At 48.9% G+C, this 26,681-nt stretch overlaps 1 protein-coding gene across 1 annotated transcript in view; it reads left to right on the top strand.

Annotated features, from left to right (window-relative positions):
* EDC4 (enhancer of mRNA decapping 4) overlaps nucleotides 1-26,681 on the top strand; it is a 703,483-nt gene that overhangs the window by 546,142 nt on the left and 130,660 nt on the right. Inside the window, exons 25-26 of the mRNA XM_069217586.1 lie at nucleotides 19,431-19,596; nucleotides 20,367-20,553. Of these exons, the coding sequence (XP_069073687.1) occupies nucleotides 19,431-19,596; nucleotides 20,367-20,553 (353 nt within the window). The remainder of the gene's footprint in view (nucleotides 1-19,430; nucleotides 19,597-20,366; nucleotides 20,554-26,681) is intronic.

Genomic DNA, 26,681 nt, shown 5'->3' with positions numbered 1-26,681 from the left:
ACTTAAACCAAAATACGTGTATATGATAAGTGATTTAAGCACTGTTTCTCTGCCTGGCAAACCAGCTATTGGCTCTATGAAGAGGCGGGATAACAGATGCTAAAAATGTATCCTTAGAAGTGTGGTTTCAACTCCTACAGTATGTTAGATCTGTTCTTAATTGTTCAGACCAGAATAAATATCTGGTGACCTGATTACCAGAATGGTTTGCAGCACATTTCTACTAATTACTTGTTTCAATAGGTTCCTCATCTTGAATCTTAGTCATAGGCCTCAAGCTGACTCTAAAAAAACAATTTGCAGTGCCATGTTATTAGGGAATGTAGCCCAATTGCAACAAAGCATGTGCATAAAAGCCTTTCTTGCCAGTGACTTATGTTGCTTTTTTCATTATTTCAGTGTAGTGTAGATCTGGAGTTTCCCACGTTTTCTCTGTTCCTTTTTTTCATTAAGATTTTAATTTGGTGATGGCTTCAGACCTCTAAAATGTTCAGGGCTCAAAGCATAGCTAGATAGTCAGAGATATCTCTTTAATAAATCCACACTCCTGGTGTCGGGCCTCTATCAGGTGGCGGTCATGTACAAACTGTGACCTCATGAACCTTAAGGAGATAAAGAAGAGGCTGACCCCTTCTTGTTGGGTCCAAGCCCCATAAAAATAGATCAGTTTAGGACTGTTTTGAAATCTGAATCCATCCTAGTGTTAGAGAAATTGAACCACAGGACTAACAGGCCCTGCTTTTTAAAGAGAACATGATGAGCACCTTTGATTCGAACTTGACTAGGGGAATCCCCAGGATAATATTTTAATTAATTTCATATTGCTTCATAATTTATTGTTCCTGGATTATTGGTGTGCCAATATTTCCTAATCTTCGGTATGGAGGCCCAAGTTTAATATCTCTATGTCCGCCAAAGCCTCTACAGTTCCTTACTCACCTCTGTTGCAGTTCAGCTTAGTGGCCAGTTCAACAAATTTAGCCCTTAACTGTGGAGGTGAACTAGGTAGAATGCTACTGACAAGCTCTTCATCACACACCTATGAAGAATTCTAACTGTATTTTAACAGCGTAGATAAGAATTTATGAATGGCTGAGTACTTTGTGGAAGTGAACCTACTAAATATATTACAAGACCTGAGACCTGAGCGAGGTTCAAAGCTTTGTTTTGGTCTTATTCTGTTGCATTGGGGCTCCCAGAGTTCTACCTCAAGCGTGATAAGGGCGAAGACATCAAGCTGATAACTTGACTCCATCAGAACACTTTGACATGGCCTGTAGTTCAATCCTCCCGAACACCGGCATGGGGGACACGTCCCTTCAGGATGGCTTTTGTCTTCCAAAATGTCTTAGGCTGGGAACATGCCTCTTTTCCTGAGGTTGTCAAATATGTGGCAGAGATTTTGGACTGCTCTGTGCACTCTCCACAGGCCAATTCAGGCCTGTTTGGAAGATTTTGTTGGGCAAGGCTTGAAGCCTGTTCTGCCCTTTAAACAAGCCTTGTTTGATACCATTACATTACAGGGAAATGCTATTCAGCTCTACTTATGATTGTGCAAGCATAAGGCAAGACAAATAGGCCTATATTGACTTGTTTTTTTGTTGGCATGTTTAACTCTATTGACTGTTGTTATACAGACATTGTAAACCAAGCATAAACTAAATTCTTTTCCTCTACTCTTCCAGACTGATGTGGTGGTGGTGGCAGTGATGGTGAGAAGTAGAGAGAAGGATTAGATGCTATTGTTACAAAAGTTATACTACACTGTGTGTTTGATAATCTGACCATTACTGTTTTTCTGGAATGGTCTTGAGTGGGTCATCTTGAGTCCTGGCCCCTTCCAACTCTTAACAATGGTAATCTAACATATTACACTGAGCACATTTACATATATACTATTTATGCCAAGACAGTGAAAATAATTCTGGCTCTGTAACACGTTATTAAGAGCAATTGTTTTAACAAACACATATTCACAAATGTATTACTACAGTGCAAAAGTCAGATTCCATATTTTCACACTAAAATGAAATTAATATGAAAATACAGTTTACTGCCTCATGGGTTACTTGTAAAATTATTTTGCACAGGGAAACAATTCTCCTTGTACTCACAAGGCCACTTCTTGGTGATTTTAGCTTACTGCTCGAAACTATCAGTCACATCCAGGTTTCTGTTAAATATCAAATAGAGATCCTGACCATAAACATGTATTCCATTTATTACGATTGTTGAGGTTGGTGATAGGCAACAACACACTCATTACCTCTTGTTGAGGTAATTCAAGCCTGATTTGAGGTCAGTGAGAACGAGACAGTTTTAATTGATCACACCCCTGTCATGAGTTATTTGCACAGCATCATGAATGCTTCCCAACACTGTGATTAGATCATGTTTACTAATCATGACTTTTTAACAATATTGAACAGCAATCTGTTCCAACTACGATTTTAATACTGATTACTCACTTTTACTCTTAATGATTGTAAATTGATCTGAGCAGGCAAATATCCATGTTACTGTCGAAAGGAAGATAAAGAATGTGGAGCATTTACTCTTCCTAGTGAGATGCGTAAGAACAGGTACATGCATCATTAAGTAAAATGACATGACTTGTACATACTTCTGTTGCCAGATATATTATGGCCTTCAGCGCTTTCCTTGTCAAATCCTGTTAAAAAGGTGATTGACAAATCAAAATTGTGTGGGGGGTGGGCAGGGAGGAGGCCGGGGCCCTAGATGATGGCCGCTTTACTCGGGGGATCTGCTCCCGACGATCCGACAAAATCCGCACTGTGTGACACCCCCTGCACCCCACCCACCAAGCTGGATTCAGAGAGATCCGGAGAGGTGTTAAAGGGCACTGCTCTGACTGGGGCCCAAGAGCCTACACGACAAGGCCACTACGGGTCGAGTCACTTGCAGGTAGTGAGCAGATTGAGCAATGGGAAGACACGCTTAGCCTGGGACGGAAGCCACTGGTGAATGACGCATCGGTCTCTTCACCTGGACTAGTGGCGTAGCTGTTGTGCGTCCTAAGGTGCCATTTGGGGGCGGTGGGATGAAGATTGCTGGAGAGAGCACACAGGCTCCTGGTTCCACCCACCCAAACTCCCAACCCCTCCTCCCCTGCCGATCAGTGCCCACCGTCTCAACTTTATCGACAGGAAAACAATCTTGCGAGAGGCCCTCAAGAGGGGTAACCTGCTTTTCAATGGGAAAGAATCATGCTCTTCCCAGACTACACATTAAAAGTACAGCAGCGGTGGCACTGTTTTCAGGAAGTAAAGGAGATGACAAGGCATTATTTTTCGATACTCTGGGAAGTGCCTGGATTGAGGAGAGCCCTGTCCTGGGACCGGGCGGAAGGAAGTTCTCAACGCACGCCAGAGATCAAGCGTCAGCATCTTGGAAGCTGCTGCCTAAGGGACACAAAAGAGACAGATCAGAGGACACTACTCCTTACTACCCTCGCATACGGCGTTCGGCAGAGGCATTACTGCCCTCCCCCTTATTGCCTGCTTTCTGGTGTAATCTCGACTAAAAGTGCAAGGGGTTCCTTCTAACCAATTTGCCAGTGCATGATCTCTTTCCCCAAAACTGCCCAATTGGCAAAACATTTAGCACCCACTGTAAGTCCCTAGTAATTGGTACCTCTAGTACTTGGGTCCTTGGGTACTAAAGCGGGTCCCTAAAGGCTGCAGCCCGAATTGTGGCACCCTAAGAGACCCCTCACCAAGCACTTGACAGGCTTCCATTGCAGGCTGCATGTCTTGGTGCAACCAAAAGTGAAAACATGACACCCAGCCTGTGTGCCATGTCTCCTAACACTACATGTCATATATGTAAGTCACCCCTATAGCCGGCCTTACAGCTGTAAGGCAGGGTGCTTTATATTACATGTGAGGGCATATCTGCACAAGCAGATATGCCGCTGCTATGTCTGTCGATTCTCAGACATAGTAAGTGTCCAGGGAACCCATAGTAAGTGACAAGGGAAGCCTTTTTAAATGCATGCACTGGACACTGGTCAATACGAGTACCCCAGCTACATAATGGCTTCACTGATGATAGGGATGTTTGGTATCAAACATCTCATATTGGTGAGCCCACACTGACGCCATTGTTGGATTCACTAATACATGCACCCACAGGGCACCTTAGAGGTGCCCCCTCATAACCTACCAGTAGCTACTGGTGTGTTCACTGACCGATCCTGACCAGTTCAGCCACCCTAGCTACGCTTAGGACCCCCCAGGGTGAGAGAGCCAGCATTCTCGAGGGCCAGCGACAAAGGCCTGCACTGGGCGGGGGTTGTTAGCACATCACCCAGGCAGGATGGTCATTCCAGGGCGGGCAGCTTCAGAGGCCTAAGCGCCTTTGTATTGCGACCCAGGTCTCTCCAAATGGCAGAGATGAATGACCTCCACGCCTGACTGTACTTTTGGCGGGAAGACAGGTGGGAAAATTAGTTAGATCAGGAGGTGTGCTCGCTTCTTGCCAGGCCCATCATTAAGGTGGACGAGCTGAAGTGGACACTACTTTTTAAATTCCTTCATCTTGTTTCGAAGGGAATTAGGCCACTAGGTTAGGGTTATGCCCACTTCCCAACGGAAGTGGTCTTAGAAAGGGTGTAGTCACCCTAAAGGTGGGCAACCCATTGGCTACCACCTGGCAGTCCCTGTAACGCCCCTAAATTGAGTATTTTTGTGGCACCCCTAAACCCTGGGACTCAGATCCTGATGACCTGCAAAGACGGGGGACAAAGAAGAGATGCACTCACAGAAGAGGAGAAGAAGGAAGAAGCTGATCTCGTAGCAACCCCGCCGGCCTGTCTGTACTCCTCAACGAACTCTGCATCAGAAGACGGCTCGTCCTGCAGCTGAGCCTCAGGAACCTTGGGAGGACTGCCTGACTTCGACAAAGACTCAAGCCTCCCATGAGCAACGGACCTGCTTCCAACCAACTCCTAAGAAAAGACTCTGCAGCCTCCGGTACAACAAAGACCCGATGCTGGAAGTCACCACTGCACACGCTGTCACTGACCCAAGTGGGAGTGGACCTCTAGTGCTATCAAGGACCCCAAGCTATCCAGACTCCGAGTCCATCATGATTTCACCTCTCCTGGACTCCCTGAAGTCCCCTGCAGCCTCTGCACCCTGGCCTCCTCTCCTGCAGCGTTTGAGGCAAGAGAAATCCAATGTCTACACCAACCACTGCACCTGTCGCCGCTGGCCCGAGTTGAAGCGAAACCCTAGTGCCAACAACATCACCCCGTCCTTTTGCACTCTAGTCCACCGTGGTTTCTCCCCTCCTGGACTCCCCGTCGACGCCTGCAGCCTCAGACAAGAGGACCCCCCCCCCAACCGTGAGTGCTTCTGGATAAAGGAACCCCTACACCGAAGGACACCCTTGCATCCGTCGCCCCTGGGCCTTGGAGAAGAGGACTAAAGGTGCACCTACGGCCCGAGCACCTCACGTTTGTGACCTACCTGTTGGTTGTCCTCGACTGGCCTCCAGTCCGAGCCTGCAGCCTAAACCCATGGGGACATATCCCCACCAGAGTAGCCTGTTCGTGTGGTCCTGACCCTTGCCCAGTACTCACCTTAAGTCTACAGGATTGGTCTTGTGAGTGGTCGTAAAGTGCCTGTTTGCTGAATGTGTTTTCCTTCCATAGGTTAACATTGAAGAACTCTGAAATTGCACTGTCGTTTTATTAAAGTGAAAAGTATTTATGCTTAAAAACATACTTACCTGATAACAAAGTTCTTAGGTTTAAAATGTATGTAAAAAGAAGTGCTATTTTTCTAAATTGGTAACATATTTATTTGAGTGTCTCTCATTTATTGCCTCTGTGTACAACAAACTCTTAGCACTACCCTCTGATAAGCCTAACTGCTCGGCCACACTAGCATAAAATAGAGCATTAGTCCTATCTACTTTTGCCTCTGCAAACCAACTGAGGATCCACTGGACTCTGCACCGTGTACTTCTTGTTTGTACACCATATAGAGAGCCAGCTTCCTTCAACATAGCTATTGCATGTTTTTATTTCCAGGAAATGTGCTAAGCATTTGTTGTACTCATAGTATCAATCAAGCACCACACACTCACTCAATAACTTGAGACCAAATTAATAAAAATATTTCAGATTTTTATATAATTTTTAATGGAACATATTAAAGTCATTGTAATACCAAGATGGTGAAGATCCGTTAGGTAGTTTTTGAGTTATGATTTTTCAAAAGTTTAATAATGCTAGTCTTTCTGTGCGTAATTACGCACCATAGGAATCAATATGCAGTCACTTTTAAACATGCATTAAAATCATATAGTTGGGTTACCAGTCTCTTCTTTTGCAGGATGGTTGAAGCTGTCGGTGAGCACACTGTGCCAGCTGGAGAGCCTCGGAAGGCTCCCGATTCCAGCGGGAGCAGAGCTGGAAAGTCTCTTGGCACTGGCACAGGGCCATTTGGAGGGGCCACCTGGAAAAGGAAGTGGTTTGTAGATTTACAGGTGGTGCCTTGGGGTCCCCTTAGGCTGTCGAGGTCGCAAGGGGTGAGGGACCTATAACACACAGCTGGTTCCGCGGTGCAGGGCAAGTTGGGGGTCTTGAAAGCCGTGTGCACTGGAGCCCTTTTGAGCTGGAGGTAAGTCTTCTTCTGGGGGCCTTGCATGACAATGGGGGCACTCCGGTGGGAAGTCCAGGGGCTTCCTCCTGGTCCAGTTGCAGCTCTGGGAGAGCTGTTTGTGCTGAGGTCTGACGTGCACTGACCAGTACCTGGGGTATTGGCACAACTCGGCCATAGGAGGGCTTAGTGCCACCAAAGTTGGCACACTTGCAGGTCGCATCCGGGCTGTCGTTGGGGTGTCGTCTGGTCCGGCTGTAACTTCCAGTTGCAGAGATATCGGCATGTTGGTGAAGTGACACTCACCGGTTTGCAAGTTCTTCCTGGTTTCTTTTTGTCCTTGAGTGGTGCCTCCACTCAGGAGGGAGCTCTCTGGCTGTTTGCGAAGCCTGGAAGTCGCCTGGGTCTTTTGAGGTCGGTCCAGTGGGTCAGCTCTTCGGCAGCGACGATTGTTGGGACTCTGGTGCAGCAGGGGTCTTGGAGCCTCTTCTGTTGTAGCTGGTCCTCTGTTCTCGTGCTATCAGGTTCTTTGGTTTTGTCTTCTTTTCTTCCTGATGAATCTGATTTCTTGGTCTAGGGTTGCCCACTAAATACTGAATTTAGTGGGCGTTTTAGGAGGAACTTGGTAGTGTCCAATGGGACACTTACATTTGGATGGCTACACCCACAATAGTGACCACTTCCTGTGTGAATGGTCACTTCCCTAAACCTCATTGGCTATTTTCTTGCCATCCAACATGGAGGAAAATTAAATGGAGGATCCGCTTTGCTTGCAAGCCCCTGGGGTGGTGCATGCTTAGTGAGACCACTCCTCCCACCCTTTGTTTGGTTTCCTGCCTTTGCTCCCTCCAAAAGTGGGTGTTTGCAAAGGGGAGGCCATCTTCTGCTAGCAGCATTCCTGGGGGTCGAGTTTCAAGGGCATTAGCCCTTTGAAGCTCACTGCCAGGGCAGTGCACATTCCTGAGGGAGGGGGTGTTAGCTCCTCCACCCAGGAAAGGCATTGTTTTACAAACCAGAGAAACAGAGCTCTCCCCCAATGTTTGTATATTGGCTGCCTGGAGTTGGCAGGCTGGCTGGCTGGAACCAGTCAGAAACAATGCCAGGTTAGTTAGCTTTTGCAGGAGGCACTTCTAAGGTGACCCCTGGGTCCATTTTATAATAAATCAAGTACTGGTGATAGTTTGGATTTATCATTCTGAGTTATTTAATACTAAACAACCCAGGGTTCAGAGCTGGCATTATGAAGCTGGGAAACTCGTTTTGACCAGTGTCCAGCACATATATTAAAATGGCTGCTCTTTTCACTCACTATGTCCCAGGTTTGTCAGGGACACAGTGGGGGCATATTGTTCATGAAGCTATGCCCTCACATATAATATGGCGCTCTCTTCCTTAGGGCTGTAAGGTCTGCTAGAGGGGTGACTTACCCATAGAAAATGCAGTGTATGGTGGACAGGGCACACAGGTAGTTGTGCCAAGTCGAGTTTGTGTGTTAGGTTTGCACCAGAACACTCAGCCTGCTATGGCAGTGCCAAGTGCATCTGGATGCATGGCCCTAGAGGGTGGCACTATGAGTGCTGCTGCGCTCAGGGGCTTATCCTTAGGACCCCATGCTCTGGGTACCTAAGTACCTTTTACTAGAGACTTCTAGTGGTAGCTAAAGGTGTATCCAATTACATTTACAGTGTTTTAGGGAAAGAACACTGGCACTGGGAACCTGGTTAGCAGGAGTGTACAAAGGTCTGTTACTTTGGGGGGAGGGGGAAGGAGGATAGGATCTTGATGTACGCTGGTGACATACTTCTCTTTATCCAAGAACCTCCATGTACCATTTTGAGATTTATCGAGAGTCTGGACATCTATGGATCGGCCTCTGGCTTATGAGTCGATTGGACCAGATCTAAGCTAGTACCTATCCGGAGACTGGCATCATGTGACTAGGTAGATCCCAGGCTGCGGCTAGCCATAATAGTTTCCAATTTCTGGACATGATTGTTGCAGTCACAAAACTGGGACCTTAACATCCTCACCTTGATGGCTCGTATGCGGCAAGACATGGCAGAATGCTCTTGGGCCATGGGGCCCTGTTCAAAAAGGTAGCTCTCCCCCGCTTCCTATATGTGCTCCAGCACTACCCCTACGAAATCAGCACCATTTTCCCTTCTCAATTATTTACATTTACTTTGACTGGGAAATCCCTGAGGGTTTAATTTGCAAAATGCTGCTGCTCCCTGTATGAAGGGGGGATGGGATGGGTAGATATCCGTCCATACTAATGGGCCTCACAGCTAGTCACAATGAACAACTGGTTCCACAGGGACAGAGGGGAGCTTGCCCACAGACTTGAAATTGCGCTTATACAGCCCCATGGCTTGCTCTCTCTGCTGTATGAACGGGGGTTGGGGGGGCCACACTTCCTCCCACCAGTAACTCTGTTTCCAGTTAGCTGCTGGTACTCTGTGCTCCCTCCGCCTTATATGAAGCCAGGGCATACTCACAATGGCTAGTCTTTTGTGGCATGGGACGTGGCTGACTGCGACGGCAAGGCTGGCTGACTTCTGACTCTGGGAATTAATTGGCATCTCCATCCTGGGAGATGCCCAAAGGGACGGTCATACGTGCTCCTTTCAGGAACTGGCAGACAAATTCTGCCTCCATCCCTCCCAATTATATCTCTGCCTACAGCTGTGGCACACCTTAGAGCGTCTCAAGGACAGGATGGCCTCACTCTCCCCAAATTCAGCTTGCTCAAATGTAAGCTGGTGGCTGATGCTTTTTTTTGGGGGGGTGGGGGTGGGGGTTGATATAGGGTAGTGTCCAGACTTTACAGATCTGTGGGTGCTGAGATCCAGGTGGGAGTACAGTGGTGACCTGGATGATTAGGACTGGATGGAGGCACAAGTAGCCCCAAGGGTGCTGACAATAACAATCAGACTATGACGGATGCAATAAAAAAATGTCCACAGGATTTACTACTCCCCTGAACGCCTCCAGCTTATGGGTAGGCCCGGAGACCCGTGGTTGCCTACGCTGTGGCTTCTCTCCAGGCAGATTCTGTCATATTATATGGACGTGTCCGGGGATGCAGACGTACTGAGTCTCAGTCAACAGTCATATGGGCCGGGTGATGGTCATCCCACTAGACCTTACCCCCAAATTATGCTTCTGGAGATAATGGATTCCATGGGGGACTCCAGGGCGACTCGCTCACCCCTAGCGACAGCTTACATTGTGGCAAAGAGATTTCGTGCCAGGCACTGGAGGGAGGAACAGTTCCCATCCCTGCAGGTGTGGATCTATGGAATGGACCTCTGCACAGCGCTGGAGAAACTGGTCTATAATGCGAGAGGGGGGGGGGTCCCACAAAAGTTCCACCGAGTCTGGGGAGTGTGGGTGGAAAAGTCTGATTCCTGATGACTGTGCCAGTATGTAGTTGTCATGATTATTTGAATTTGTGCAACAATACTGTTCCTCTTCTTCCACTGTTATATATGTCTCCATGCAGAACAACAGGCCTAAGTGAGTCCCTGTATCCGACCTGCGCTGCATTGCAGTTGGCCTGAACTCTTGACTTTGTCAAGGGCCAGCGTGACCAAATGGCCCTGGTTGGCACTTCTTGTTTCTAAGTGCTATTTACAGTTTATTCTTTAAAAATACATAACTCAAGTTCTACTGAATGAATTTTTTTCGTTTTGGTCTTGTTTTATTTATTAAATTAAGCTCTATTTTTCTAACCAGGAGTGATATATTTTTTTGTGGCGTTTCCACTGTTTTACTGTTTGAAGTGTCACACAAATACTTTACACATTCCCTCTTAAATTAAGCCTGACTGCTCTGAGCCTAGCTGTAGGAAAGTAGCATTTTTCTAGCATAATTACCCCCACTTTTTGCCTTGTGTCAGTTTGTGTAGACTGTAGTACACTGGGATCCTGCTAACCAGGACCCCAGCGTCCGTGCTCTCTCCTCTAAAATTGGTTACATGGTAACTTTTGCACCCCACAATTGGCATACTGGTGCACCCATGTAAGTCCCTGGTAGATGGTACTCGGGTACCAAGGTCATTGGTACACCAGGGGTTCCCTATGGGCTGCAGCATGTATTATGCCATCCATGGAAGCCCACGCAAACTGTGACTGCAGGCCTGCCATTGCAGCCTACGTGAAATGGTGCATGCATCTTTCACTTAGATATAAGGCTTGCCTTATATCGCTCTCACTGCACTTGGACACTGTACACCACCCCTATGGCAGGCCCTTCAGCCCAAGGGCAGGGTGCATGGTCCTGAGTGTGAGGGCACCCCTGCATGAGCAGAAATGCCCCTACAGAAACCCCAGACTCCATTCTCTGGGCTTTGTAAGTCCAGGGGAAGCCATTTTAAGGTATGTTGTGGACACTGGTCAACAGGAGTAGTCCAACTACATTATGGCTACACCGAACCTAAGCATGTTTGATAATTGCTTGATACTGTATACTCTAGGGGGTTGCTTAAAGGAGCCCCCAAATATGCCTGTACAGCCTTGCAGGACTACCAGGACTCAGTGTAGGGTGCCACACCATAGGTGTCCAACATAAACTGAGCCACCCTCCTACAATGAGTACATTTGAAATAATAATCTTTATAATATTATAGGGAGTAATGTGATAGTAATTTTGTGTTGTATGCCACTCTGCAAATTTAAAATATTTCACATGTTAAGTAAGGGGAATGAATTGCCAAAATGTTACCTAAAAGTCTAATAGCAGTGGCGTGAAAAAAGCACAAGTAGAGTAATAATTCTCACAGCTGGGAAGGGAAAAACAAGGGAACAGGAGAGGGAAGAATTTTGTGGTGATGAGGGGTGAGGGTTATTAGTGTATTCTGCATGTCCACTATTCACCATTATCCATAATGTCATTACACATGATAAAAACCTCTATTTGAGTGAGAACTACCTGTCACATTGATATTGTGGGGTAAGAAATATCAGACTGACCTAAAGTTTGACAAATCATTCCCGAGTGCACCGTCTTATCTGATAGAGACTTCTAGTTGCAGATTCCTTATCCTTGAACTCTCCCTAGCGGTCAGACTGGATTCAGAAGATTTTCATGAGCAGTACCCCTGCGTGCCGTTAGGTGGCATAGATCGGCTCCGGGTCTGTTGTCCGTGCCGGATGTGACATCACGGTTCTATGGAGGCAGCACCCTTGAGCACTGATGCCAGCTCTTTTCTTTCTATGCCAGCAGTGCTGATTCGAAGGGAACTACCCTTAACTCAGTTTTTGACTGGCTTTTTCTGACTTTTTATCAATTCTGAGTTTCTATACTCGTGGTGCATTGAGGCTGTCCTCCTAGGAGACCGGATTCAAGCCCTGCGGTTCCTGTCATCGGTTGATGTCGGTGACTGATCTGCACCTTATTTACCTTTGGTGTTTGGAGCGCAACCACAACCCAAAGTTGTGCTCCAAGAGTCGGAACATGAATTGGAAGGCTTTAAGGGAGCGATCCCTAAAGCTCATGGCGGGCCGGCGCATGGCTTCACGCATGTCAAGATCTTGGTCACGTGGAAGGTCCCGAGATCAGTCGTGGTGCCTGAAGTCATCCTCGTCCCACTGTCAGTCCTCGGGATATTCGGGTAAGCACAAGAGAAAGTTGTTGTTGAACCATGCCTCGCCTTCTCCTCTGCCAACAAGATGAGGGAGCATGAGCACTCCAGGCCTCATTCTGAGGAACCTGCGTTTGGGCTGACTCCGTGCCTCCCTGAGTTTCCAGGAGCCAGAGCACCCCTGCCCAACTTTGAGAATTTTATAAGGCCCTGTGCCTCATTTTTGGGCAGCCCAGACCCACTGGAGAGCCTTGGGCCCCATGGGGTCAGAAGGAGCCCCTTCATGTTCTGCGCAAGCAGCTCTAGCCCTGATGCTGAGGGACACCTAAGGATCAGGTTCTGGACCAATGCTGATCGAGACACCATTGTAAATCCTGACTCCGACGCAGAGCTGGATGGGTGCCGTACGATTCCGACTTCTGTGGGAGCAGTGCCTCCCACATCAGATCCTGAGCCTTTTGCTTATGGCCTAGGCCTCAGGATGGATGAGAGGAGTCTCTGGACCCTTTGGAATACCGGCATCCTGTAGAATATATGGACTGGCGTTCAGACTTGGATAAAGCCAGCAAACTGGATACCTCTCCAGATGATACTAGAATGCTTTCTCCCCCAATCGTGCTACGGAGGAGGGAGCTTCATATTCAGTGGTGGTGTGAAGAGCAGCTGAGGTCCTGGACATTGAGTTGCCTTCAGTGACAGTCAGTACTAATCTCCTGACAGAGGTGCTTCAACCTGAGGTTTCATTCTCTGAATCCGTACTCCCATTCAGTGAAACCCTTACAGATGTCCTGCTGGGTACCTGGTTCAAACCTGGCACAGGGGCTCTTGTGAATAGGACTATATGCCCACTGTCTTCGCCCTGCTCTGGATGATCCAAGTTTTCTGACACAACATCCCATCCCTGAGAGCTTGGTTATCCAAGCCTCCACCTCCCAAGGCACATTCCCTTCCGCACTTCGGGATAGGGAATCCAAGAGGCTGGATACACTTGGGAAGAAGATGGTTTATTTTGCCAGCCTGTCATTGCTGTATGTCAACAACGCATGCCTTTTGGGCCATTATTCCAACACGCTGTGGGATACGGTTGTGCAAATGCTGTATCAAGCCCCAGAGGATGCCCGGGCTGTACTTTCCGAAGCAGTTGCTGATGGGAGAGACACAGCAAAGTTCACAATCTGATGTGAACTGGACACGACCGACTCACTGGGCAGAGAAGTTGAATAGACAGTGGCCCTGAGGCGCCACGTCTGGAAGAGGACATCTGGCTTTTCAGGGGATGTCCAAGCCAATCTTATTGGCATGTCCTTTGATGGCACCTGTCTCTTTGGAGACAAAGCAGACTCTACACTCAATTGCTTCAAGGATTCTTGTGCTATTTTCAGGTCCTTGGGGCTAGCGGTGGCCCCTTCGCCCCCTCGGTCTGCTTTTTTTTTTTTGTTGACCCTTTTGTGGCCTGTCGGACTCCTACCCACCAGGGACCAGTCAGAGGCAGGATCTGCCACCACCTGCTCCGCTGGCAATCCATTGCGTCAGACAGGTTGAAGGTGCTACTCCCTTCCCTTCGAAACTACTCCTCCATCCATGCCACCATCCTACAATCAGATGACAGAGGATCACTTGACAGTTCTCCAAGAGGATGTTTGGGCTCTCTTGGTCAAGGAAGCCATAGAGAGGGTTCCTGGGCCAGACGTAGGTTGAGGTTGCTATTCCCACAACTTTCTGACACCCATAAAGGGCAAGGGCCTCCACTCTATCCTAGAATTTCGGCCCCTCAGTCTCTTCCTCAAGAAAGAGAATTTCAAAATGCTCACTCTGGCTCAGATTCTTTCTACCCTGGACCCAGGAGACTGGATGGTAGGGTTAGACTTGCAGGACGCTTAGTTTCATATTCCCGTCCTGCCTGCCCACAGACGTTACTTGTGGTTTACAGTAAGCCACAAGCACTTTCAGTTCACCGTGCACCACTTTGGCCTTACCAGTGCCCCTCAGTTGTTCACCAAGGTGATGGCGGGGGTCGCAGCTCATCTGCGCAGATCAAGGGTTTCTGTCTTCCCCTACCTCGACAACTACCTGCTGAAGGCAGACTCTCCCCAGGCTGCCATCTCCCACCTCCAGACTATGGTGGACCTCTTGCATTCGCTGGGGTTTGCTTTAAATGTGCCAAAGTCACACTGGAATCCCTTTCAGGTGCTCCCTTTCATCTGAGCTGTTCTGGACAGTGCTGTTTCAGGCTTATCCTCCAGAGTAGTGAGTCCAGGGTATTCAGGTCTACATTACGATGTTTCAGCCTCTATCCTGGATTTCGGTGAGATTGACTCTGAGGCTGCTTGGCCTCATGGCCTCCTGCATCCTGTTGGTGACACATACCAGATGACATATTTGGGCTCTGCAGTAGGACCTGGAGTTTTAGTGAGGAATCTGCCTGTCGAGGTCCAGATCTCAGGGGGAACCGTGCAAGATCTGCAACACAACTTGTTTGAGTTCCATGCAATCCACCTGATATTGAAAACATTTCTGACCTCTGTCGAGGGAAAGACAGTGCAGGTGTTCACGGACACCACCACCGCCATGTGGTACTGCAGCAAGCAGGGTGGGGTGAGGTTGTAGACCCTTTGTCAAGACAGCGCCTGGACGTGGCTGGAACAGCAGGGCATATCCCTGGTAGTTCAACATCTGGCAAGCTCTCTGAACGTCAGAGCAGAAGAACTCAGACAACAATGCCTACCGGATCATGAATGGCATCTCTGTCCGGAGGTGGAGCAAGGTCTCTTTCAGCAGTGGGAAGAGCCTTGGTTAGATCTTTGCCTCCACAGAGGATGTGCAATGTCAGCAGTATTGCGCGTTGGAATTTCCAAGGAGCCAATCACGGTGACATTCTTCATCTTGAATGGAACTCAGGCCTCCTGTACATCTTTCCTCCATACCATTTCTGCGCAGAGTTCTGAAAAAGATCCAGAACGACTGGGCCTGAGTAATCCTTGTGGCTCAGAACTGGGCAGGGAGAGTCTGGTGTCCCAAGCTGTTGAGTATGTCCATCAATCCTCCAATCAGACTGCTTTTCGGGAGCATCTTCTGTCGCAGCAGCAAAGGAGGGTTCTTCATCCGAACCTGTGCACTCTCCGGCTTCTTGCTTGGAGATTGAGCGGCTACAGTTGACAGCTTTTGACCTTCCCCCGAGAATCTGTAATGTTATCTTGGCAGCCAGGTGTCCTGCCACCCGAATGGTTTACGCCTGTCAATGGAAGAAATTTGTGGGATGGTGCACAGACAAGTCTGTAGACCTCCTTTCTGCCCCTCTCTCCAAGGTTGTTTATACTTTCTCTGGCCCAGCAGAGCTCTCATATGGGCACTCTCAAAGGTCATTTGTCTGCAATTTCTGCATTCTTGAGGTTGCCTGATCAACCTTGTTTGTTTAAGTCCCCTGTGGCAAATAGGTTTCTTAAAGGCCTTACACATTACAAGTTTCCTCTATCCTCATTCATTATGCTCCAATAAGTTTGAATTTAGTTTTGACCTTTTTGATGTGCGCTCCTTTCGAGCCTCTTGACAAAAGTCCTCTAAGGCTTCTCACTTTGAAAACTGCCTTGCTTATGGCCATTACATCGGCCTGCTGTGTGATTGAGCTTCAGGCATTTTCATCTAAGCCGCCTACCTTTTCAGTCTATCCTGACAGTGGTGCTTCGCACGAGGGCTTTGGAGGATTGGTAAGAAATCTGCAACTAGAATATGTCTCTACCAGATAAAGCGTTACCGAAGTTGAGTAATTTGTTCTTTAATTGCACCATAACTGAATATTATACCTAGGTTACAGTGAATACACTCTCAAAAGAGGATGTATTTGCAAGAACCACAACTTCATCTCTAGCTGATTGTTGTACTTTGTAAAAATTATTTGTAGGACACTGGCTCTTTATGTAGTGGACCAAAATAAGGTACACTGTGCAAAGAGTCAAAGCAATTCCTAGAGGTATCACAGAAACACAAATGACATCCCAAATGCTCTCTCTTTCAGCAGTGTGGTCGAGCAGTTAGGCGTATCAGAGGCTAGTGCTAAGCATGTAAGGCACACGCACTCTATATAGTGTGTTAGACCCACACTCAAAGGAATCAGACACCAATTTATAAAAATAACATGTGCTTTTAAATAAACTTTGATACCAAGATGACCAAAATAAGGTGAGTAGTTTTCGAGATATAGATTGTTAGACTTTTTCAAAAGTTGACAGTGCAGTTTTTGCGTGTGGTAATGTTATTGTATAGGGGGGAAAGATGTACTGCATTCGGACACTTCACAGCAACTTATAGGACTGTTCACCAGGACTTAAGGTGAGTGGGGGACAAGGTCCAAGACCACGCCAACAGGTCACCTTAGAAGATTTGGGGGCGTCCGGGTGCAGAGATGTGTTACAGCATTGGGCGTCTCATTCACTTCAATGGTCAACGGTCCGGTTACAAAGTTGTTGCAGGAATAGACTGGAAGATCAGTCTAGGGGAACCCACAGCAGGGCTCGACCCTTGAGGTCTTCGGGCACATGGGGACACAGTCAGTCCACTCCTCTGGCTGTAGGGCATGGGTACCTTGGTGTCTTCTGGCGTCGGGTCCGGTGCTGGAGTCCCTCACGGTTGCCAGGGGCCCTCCTCAGAAACAGTCTGCAGGTGTGGACTGGGGGCCCAGTTCAACCAAGCCAACAAGTGGGCTCAGGTTTCACGAGGCTGGGAGACCTGGGGACACTCTTGGTTCACTCTTCTCCTCAGTCCTAGGTGGACAGGTGCAGAGGTGTCCTGAGGCATCGGGTTTGTGTCTCTTGGTCACTTGCAATTGCAGGGAGGTTTGCAGAAACAGGCTGCAAATGCCGTCTCGAAATCCACAGTGGCTGATCCTGCGGATCACACTGACACCACTGGCCCACTTCAGCTCGGGCTAGGTGGCTCAGGTGCAGTTGTGATGTCTGGCGTCGGAGTTTCTATCAGTCTGTGTCCTCCTAGTTCTTTCTTGGGTGCCTGTGGATGCACGGGAAGCTCCTCTACTCCAAGGGAGTTCTTCCTGGCTATTGGCGAAGCACTGGCAGCTCTCCCAGTGACTGGACAGGTCAGTTGCTTCTTGAGGGTCCGGTGCAGCAGGCAGATCGTCAGGGTTGGCATCAAGCCAATCGTGCTCCTTGATTCTTGGGTTCAGCAGGCTTCTTGTCCACTCCTTCTTTTGTGTCCGGTGAAGATCTGAGGACCTAGTATCAGGGGGTCCCCTAAATACCCAATTTACAGGGCTTTAAAGGGAGTGAAAAGTAGTAGCCAATGGACTACTTGCACTTGGAGTTATTGCACCCCTTAGAAAACCATTTCCTGTGGGGAGTGGGTATCACCCTGTCAATAGTTTCTAAATTCCACCACACACAAGATGGTGGAATTTCCTAGGTGGTGTCCACGTCGGTCTGGCTACCCTAGGGTTGTGCCCAGCCCAGATATGCCTCTTGCATAGCTACCTTTCTTGCCTATCCAGGTGCTAGATGGGCCCTGGGGCAGGGGGGGTTGGCATCTTCCTCTGAGGAAGGCCAGATATGCATACCAAAGGCGGTGGACTTCTTTGAAGCTCCCTGCCGTGGTATGCAGATCACCCTGTGGGGTGGGGTGTTCCACTGCCCAGCTTGGACAGGCTTTTTTCTGATCTTCAGAGAGCAAAGGTTCTAACCCTGGGGAGCCAGATTCTCGTCTGTTGCTGGTAGGCTGGCCAGAACTGGTCAGTGAGCTCACCAGGGGTTGATAGGTTTTTCAGGGGACAACTCGAAGGAGCCCTCTGGGTGCGTGTATTAATAACTCCATCGCTGGAATCAGTGAGGGTTTATTAATACGAGATGTTTGATACCAAACTTCTCTATGTTCAGAGAAACCATCATGTAGCTGGGGAACTCGTATTGACCAGTGTCCAGCACGTGTATTTAAAATGGCTTTCCTGTTCACTTACAATGTCTAAGAATCGACAGACATAGCAGGGACATATCTGCTCTTGCAGTTATGCCCACACATGGGATATAATGTACCCTGCCTTAGGGCTGTAAAGCCTGCTGTAGGGGTGACTTACAAATATTACATGTAGTGTTTGGGGGGACATAGCACACAGTCTGTGTGCCATGTCGTATTTTCCCTTTTAGGGAGGACCTTGTCATGAAGCCTGCAATGGCAGTCCGACATGAGGTTGGTGCGGAGTCTCTTACAGTGGCACAAGTTATGCTGCAGCTGTTAGGGACCCCTGGCAGCACCCAGGCCCTAGGTACCAGCTTCCTACCTACTTGGTGGTAATTATCAGAGTAGGACTGTGGGAAAGCCTTCTTTAAGGGACTTCACGAAAGGCTAGGGCAGAAAAGGCTGTTTTTCCACGTTGTCCCGAACCTATCATCAGTTGAAAACTTGCATGGTGGAGTACATTGAGAAAAACGAGAATGAAATCCCTGTACGGTGGAACTCTGTAAAACTGATTCGCTAACTGGCGCTTCCTGGTGAAGAAGCACGGAAAGGTTTCTGGGGGAAAACTATTTTTCACAGGCATTGAGTTGGTTGTCTTTGCTGTGAATGATCTTGGAGAGCCTGATCACTGCCGGATACCTTAACCCTGAACAGTCCCTCTTCTCGAACTGCATTGTGTTTGAGGACGTCTTTTATCGGCTGAGTAAGGCAGCGGCCAGGAGTGTGTACTGCTGTATGTTTTTTCTTAAGGTACTGGTATTCATCTTTTCTTGAATATCACCACCATGAGGAAATCTCAAATGGCTTCCTTATGGTAATGTAAAATCATTCATTGCTTTAGTTCGCTTTTGGTCAGGTTCGTGGTGCATCAGGTTCCCTTTTTTCAGCTTTAAAATAGTGGCGCCAGTGAGGAAAGATTCTTGCGGACATTGTTGTAAAAAAACAACACTAAAAAATGGAGGATACTTAGGCAAATGTTTTTTTGTATTCAACTATCAGTTGTGTATTGCTCTTTTATTGTATTACTTTCTTTACACTTCTGATGGTGTAACTATGGCGATGTGCTTTTAAAATATAGCTGTATTTTTATGTGTGAATATATACATTTTTTTTATACTTCTGTGGCTCCAAGTCATCTTGGAGGATGCACTTTAAAAGTATAATAAATTATAATATAACTCAAGATCAAGCATTGCAAGTTAAGTGTAAAAACATACAGTAAAATATATTTGTGTTTTTGTGTTTTTCCACCATTTCAGAACATAACGGACACCATTGGGAGAGCGGCGGCAGACGCCCTGCAGGGACCAATTCAGGCGGCCTACAGGGAGGCGTTCCAGAGCATCGTGCTGCCCGCCTTCGAGAAGGGCTGCCAGTCCATGTTTCAGCAGATCAATGCCAGCTTCAAGCAGGGGACGCAGGAATGTGAGTCGCAACCTCTTTTTGTTCTTTTTCTTCTCTACCTCCAAGAATAACAGTTACCCTAGAAAAGCTAAACGCAGTTCACAGCAACTAAATAAACACCGAGCATTTTCTTAATTCTAGCCTTGAAAGTACAGCACTGCCTCCGAACCAACACAGATCCCAATTCAGGGGGTAACACAGGTGGAGAAAATCAGACAGAAGCTCATAAACTGGTTTCAAATTAATGCCAATAAAGATTTTACCATCCGAGCTTGTATTGTGATGTCATTAAATGGTGTTTTCGCATTGCTCCGAAAATGTGGACCGACTCTTAATCAGGGCACTAGAAGTGATTAACCCAACCGCACACCCAGCATAGGAAATAGACTGAAAAGTATAAGGGCCACCATAAACATAATAACGGGCATTCAGAGTAAATTATAAGTTCCAACTCACCGCATTTATCATTTATGTATCCGTCTCTCAGACGCCGTCTTCATCAGTTCACAGTATGAGCACCTCTCTGTGTTTCACACAGGACAGAAAAATATGTCCCACCTAGTTTCACAGTAAATTCACCCCCTCCTGTAACACACAATGTAATGTCGGATAACTGGGGGTATGAGGCGCTGTAATATGCTGCAGCACACTTCAGTGTGCTATCAGGCCTCAAAACCTGGCTTGCCATCAGCTCTCATGTCGTGGGGATAGAGGAATTTTGAAACAATTGAAAGTATGTGGCGGGTTTTGCTTTTCGGATGTCCTTCTTGATCTCCTCTTATGATTTGCAGATATCCTGCAGCTGGAGGCTCAGCTTAAGAGCAAGAAGGCACGTGAGCAGGAGGCCCGGGACCCCCTGCTGAGCCAGCTGCAGCACAGTATTAGCACTTTCCAGAGCACCACTGACCAGTTAACATCCAGCATCACAACGAGTGTGAGATCCGAGGTGCAGCACCAACTGCATGTTGCGGTGGGAAAGTGAGTGCACGTCGTTGTGTTTCTTGTACGTTTGTGTAATTCTGCTACTCCCTTTGGTTTTTCTTATTCCTTCTTTTATGAGCTCTGCACCGGTCTCTTGGAACGTGTCATAGTTCCTTCTTCCTATATGCTATGAGATGTAAACGTAACCAGATAGTACATTTATAGGCTTGTGCAATGTACATGTTACCTGTTCATCGGACTGTAACACAAGTCTCTTCCCTTAAAGATATATTATTTGTTATTCTTAAACATTAAGTCGCTGCTTTTGTGCCAGATCCATGAACACTGTGTAAGAGAGAATAGTTATTTTTTTTTTTGCTGTGTTTTATGATGTGCTGTTAAAAGGCATATTTTCTTTTAGGTTCGTGCCTACCAGGCAGTCCAAGCAATATGTTGCCCAAGCTGGCCTGGATGCTATATGGACTGATGTTCTGGTGACACATCTGCATGTGGATAACCAGGTTTCTGGAGACATAAAAGCGTCCTTAATGGACATGCCCCTAGAAGGCGCCAGCTTTTTTTTAAGCAGATGGGAGATGAGTAGGCATTATGGCCAGAGCTGCTGACTTTGGAGCCAGATTCCTGTCTCGGCGACAGCTGAACATTCTGTGATTCTTGACAAATTTCTTAATCTCCCCATACCCAAATAATAATATAAAATAATTGTGACGATGTATAATCTAACTGTTGCTCATGTAAAGCTCTCCAGTACCTTCCGGTCGAGAAACAAAATGTTGTTTATGTGCATAGAAAGATTCGGGGATAGGCGAGCCACAGCATGAAGTTTGGGGATACTGACACCAGCTAAGCAGGTCTCCCTGTCAGTACAGAAAATTCAGAAGCTGTTCCAGAGGGCTGACTTACAGACAGCACCAGCCCTACCGCCAGTACAGCAGCAAACAACACAGAGACCGTTCAGCCCAGCAGGAACAGAAGTTCTCCAATTCTTCCTCCTCTACTGCATCAGCTACCAAGGACTTTTAGTTTGCACTATCTGATAAGAGACTTCTGTCAGCAGTGAGTCCCTGGTGGAAACTCACTTATGACCAAGTGGTGTAAAGCAATAGAAGCCTTTATACCAACCTCTGCACTACCAATGTAGGAGGCTGGCTCAGTATATGGTGTACACCTTTAGGTGAGGCACCCTGACTGAGTACAGGCAACCCTTAGTGATAGTGTCAGTGGCTCTAGATAACCAGAGCTCTCATAAGGGTAGCTGTGGAGAGCAGCTAGGGCTTATTCAGGAGGGTGTAAAGCGGTTGCCAATACCACAAAGGTCAGTCAGTGATGTACACACTGGAAAGAACCACACCAGGGTTACAATAAATAAATAAATATAACTTTTTTCTAACACGCTCTAGAACTATCTTTGGTATATCTCCTAATGGGAGATATGGACATAGAAAAATATGCTTAGCAACAGGCAAGTAAAGGTAAAAAAATAACATGGGTCCCGGTGGGGGAGGGGGGGAAAAGGGGGGGTGCAAACCATATACTGAAAAAAAATGGAATGCCAAAATCGCCCCCAACCCACACTACCACCCAAGGACCCTTTGGGAAGTGCAAAAATCACAAAGCTAAGTATATAGGATTTAACTGTCGCCCGTTGGCAGAGGAGTTATCACAGGTCAGTGTCCATAGGCTAACATAGGAACATTGCGGTTGGAGTTTTCACATTTTAGGACCCTTCCCAGAAGACCCAGAGGGAACCCGTAAGACAAGGGAGGTTGGATAGTTCCCCCACCCATGTATACCCAGAACAGTGGAGTACCTACACCAGGGAGCCCAGGTGCATAGGGGTGAAGTTGTGTTGGAACCTCCCATTGATGTGAATGGGGTTCTCGGTTATCTAGCTTCTATTGTGACTTGTTGTGGACCAGGTCGGTGGAACCCAGGCGTTGATTCCGGAAGATGTGGACGTGAGGGAAAGGGGGACAGAGTCCAGGCGGTGCAGGAGGGCAATGTCCATCCTTCTTGAAGATGCTTTCATCTAGGACAGTGAACGAAGAAGTGCAGCTATGGAGTCCAGGCGATGCAGGAAGATCCTTATGAGTTGTCCACACCCGCTGTCGAGTTGCAGAGGGGGTCAGTGATCAGCAGGGTGACCAACAAGTCTTGGCAAATGCAGGGTAGTGTTGCACGGAATTTGCAGGATTTGCTGGGACCATCAAGGTCCAGGTGACCCAACCTTGGATGATAGGTCACGGTTAGCCCTCAGCACACCGGAGAGCCAGCAGGAATCAGTGGAGCCCCCAGAAGGACCCTCTTTCAGCAGGCACAGCAAAGAGGGATGCCAACGTCGCAGGAGTTGCAGAGAAGATGTAGTTCTTGGAGCTGGAGAGTGCTGGAGGCCAGGACTTCTTGGAGCTAGGAGGTCTTCGGGCTGAAGCGCCAACAAGCCTTGGCAAAGGCAAGCAGATGTGGTGCACAGGGGTTCCAGCCAAGCAGCTGCAGCGAGGAACCACAGATTTCCCAGTTGGAAGAAAGATAGGTCAGACCTCTGAAAAGCCACTGAACCACCACCTGTGTTGTAGAGCCTTGAAGAGTCCATGGGACAGCAGGATTCAGAAGCCGGTCTCCATCGTCGAGGTGCCTGCAGATGCAGGAGAGTGACTCCTTCACTCCAAGGGAGATTCCTTCTTGCTTTCCTTAGTGCAGACAGAGTCCCAGTGACTCTGGAGAATGCACAGCCACGGGGTTGGGAAAGTCTGTGCCGAACTTGGAAACAAAGTTACAGTGGGAGCCCTCCTATTGCTACAGTCTTGCTTCTGGTTCCAGCAAAGAGCAGCAGTGGTTCCGGTGTCCAGGTTACAGAAGTGTCTTGCAGAGGACACTTGTGGATGGTCCCTGAAGTCTTGCAGACAAATCTGGGGTCCCACCCTTAGGAGAGCCATTAAGTAACTAAGGGAAGAGGTTGGACCACTTCAATTTCATCCACTTCAGCACTGAAGAAGAAAAAACAGCCATACACTGTTTTGGCACTACAAATGTCCCATACACAAAAACAATCTCTGAACCGAAAGTCTTAATAAAAACCTTTTTGGATTCCAGACAGTCTCCAACCACCTTTTCACCGGTGGAACCAATTTTGGAAGTTATAAATGCTTGTCAGTGCCGACTTCAGATTCAAGAGGGAACAGGACAAATTATAACACCACTTCCCCCCCCCCCCCCCCCCTTTTAAGAGGAAATTGACTTTTCAAGAGGCGCTTGATTCCTCTCAGCCTCCCCAAAAGACTGCAAAAGAACAGACTCCTTTTCTCACTCAGCCTTTTCCTCAACCCTGTCCACCTCCGCCTACTTCTCCACATCATGCTCCTCCACCAACATCTTCCCCTCCTTCAGGGTTCACACCACCTAATTCGTCACCTGGTGGGGCTCATGATATCGGAGATACATTAGATGATACAGACCCATGGGATACATATGATCCAGATTCTATTACACCTAATGATCCAGATCTCTACCCAGCTAGACCTTCACCACCGGAGGATTCCGCCTCATATCAACAGGTTATCAATCAATCAATCAATCAATCAAAGGCATTTGTATAGCGCACTGCTCACCCGGAGGGTCTCAAGGCGCTGGGGGGGGGGGGGGAAACGCTACTGCTCGAACAGCCAGGTCTTGAGTTGCTTCCTGAAGGCGAGATGGTCTTGCGTTGTCCGGAGGTGGATGGGGAGGGAGTTCCATGTCTTGGCTGCCAGGTAGGAGAAGGATCTTCCTCCGGCGGTGGCTCTGCGGATGCGGGGGACGGTGGCGAGAGCGAGGCTGGCGGAGCGGAGCTGGCGGGTGGGCTTGTGGAAGGTCAGGCGGCTGTTGAGGAACTTGGGGCCCAGGTCGTGGAGGGCCTTGTGTGCGTGGGTGAGGAGTCGGAACGTGATTCTTTTGTTGACGGGGAGCCAGTGCAGGTCTCTCAGGTGTTCGGAGATGTGGCTGTGTCGGGGGATGTCCAGGATGAGTCGTGCTGAGGCGTTCTGGATCCGTTGGAGTTTCTTCTGGAGTTTGGCGGCGGTGCCGGCGTAGAGGGCGTTCCCGTAGTCCAGCCGACTGGTGACGAGGGCCTGGGTGACCGTCTTCCTGGTCTCGGTGGGGATCCACCGGAAGATCTTTCGAAGCATGCGCAGGGTGTTGAAGCATGAAGATGAGACGGCGTTGACTTGTCTGGTCATCGAGAGGGAGGAGTCCAGGATGAAGCCTAGGTTGCGAGCGTGGTCCGTTGGCTTGGGGGTGGCTCCCAGGGCGGGGGGCCACCAGGAGTCGTCCCAGGCGGATGGTGATGATCCCAGGATGAGGACCTCCGTCTTGTCTGAGTTCAGTTTCAGGCGGCTGTTCTTCATCCATTCGGCGACGTCTTTCATCCCTTCGTGTAGGCTGGCTCTGGCGGCGTCCGGGTCGCTGGTGAGGGAGAGGATCAGCTGGGTGTCGTCGGCGTAGGTGATGATCTTGAGGTTGTGTTGACGTGCGATGGTTGCGAGGGGGCTCATATAGACGTTGAAGAGGGTGGGGCTGAGCGATGACCCTTGTGGAACTCCGCAGATGACTTCGGTGGCCGCTGACCGGAACGGGGGGAGGCGGACTCTCTGGGTTCTTCCGGCGAGGAATGAGGCGATCCACTCCAGGGCCTTCCCCTGGATGCCGGTGTTGTTCAGGCGCTGTACCAGGGTGCGGTGGCAGACAGTGTCGAACGCTGCGGAGAGGTCCAGGAGGATGAGGGCCGCAGTTTCCCCATTGTCCATTAGGGATCTGATGTCGTCTGTGGCTGCGATGAGGGCGGTCTCCGTGCTGTGGTTGGCTCGGAAGCCGGATTGCGAGTGGTCGAGGGATCCGTTGGTCTCGAGGAAGGCAGCTAGCTGTCTGTTGACGGTCTTCTCGATGACTTTGGCAGGAAACGGGAGGAGCGAGATGGGGCGGTAGTTCTTGAGGTCGGAGGGGTCTGCAGTTGGTTTCTTCAGCAGGGCACTGATCTCGGCGTGTTTCCAGCACTCCGGGAAGGTGGCGGTGTTGAAGGAGGCGTTGACGATGTCACGGAGGTGGGGTGCGATGATGTGGTCAGCCGTGTTGAAGATGTGGTGTGGGCAGGGGTCCGTAGGGGATCCGGAGTGGATGGTGTTCATTGTGCGTGTTGTGTCTTCGGTGCTGACTGGGGTCCAGGTGCGGAGGGTGGCGGTGGGGGGCATCGGTTCGGTGGTGGGGTTTGTGGTTGGTGGGCCGAAGCTGTTGTGAATGTTGGCGATCTTGTCGTGGAAGAAGGCTGCGAGGGAGTCGCAGAGGTCTTGCGAGGGAGTGATGTCATTGTTTCCGGCGTCGGGGTTGGAGAGCTCTTTGACGATGCTGAAGAGTTCCTTGCTGTTGTGGGTGTTGTTGTCCAGTCGTTCCTTGAAGGCTGTCTTCTTTGTGGCGCGGATCAGTTGGTGGTGTTTGCGGGTGGCGTGTTTGAGGGCCGTCATGTTGTCTGTGGTCTGGTTGGTGCGCCAGGTGTTCTCCAGGGAGCGGCAGTTCTTCTTGGAGGTGATGAGCTCGTCGGTGAACCAGGAGGCTTTCTTGCTGCTGCGTCTGCTGGGGGGGTTCTTCTTCAGTGGTGCGAGGGCGTCTGCGCAGTTGGTGATCCACTGTGTGAGGTTGTTGGCGGCTTCGTTGGGGTCCGTTGAGCTGGTGGGGGGGTTCTGGCTGAGGAAGGTGGTGAGCTGGTCGCCGGTGATCTTGTTCCAGCTCCTGCGGGGGGTTTGTTGAGGGTGGTGGTGGGTCGTCGTTTTACTGAAGCTGAAGTGGACGCAGCTGTGGTCAGTCCACTGGAGATTGGTGGAGTGGCTGAAGGTGACATATTTGCTGGATGAGAAGACTGGGTCAAGCGTGTGGCCGGCGTGGTGTGTAGGGGTGGTTACCAGTTGCTTGAGTCCGAGGTTGGCCAGGTTGTCCAGTAGAGCAGTGGTGTTGCGGTCCTTGTCGTCCTCCAGGTGGAAGTTGAGGTCCCCCAGGAGGATGTAGTCGGTGGAATTGATGGCGTGGGGGCTGACGAAGTCTGTGATGTCTTCGCTGAACTGTGTGCGTGGTCCCGGTGGTCTGTAGATGAGGGTGCCTCTGAGCGTGGTCTTGGGGTTGGTGTGTATCTGGAAGTGGAGGTG

This window comes from Pleurodeles waltl, chromosome 12 (genome assembly GCF_031143425.1).
Source record: "Pleurodeles waltl isolate 20211129_DDA chromosome 12, aPleWal1.hap1.20221129, whole genome shotgun sequence".
Lineage (NCBI taxonomy): Eukaryota > Metazoa > Chordata > Amphibia > Caudata > Salamandridae > Pleurodeles > Pleurodeles waltl.
The sequence above is the reverse complement of the archived record's forward strand: the minus strand, read 5'-3'. Positions and strand labels throughout refer to the sequence as shown.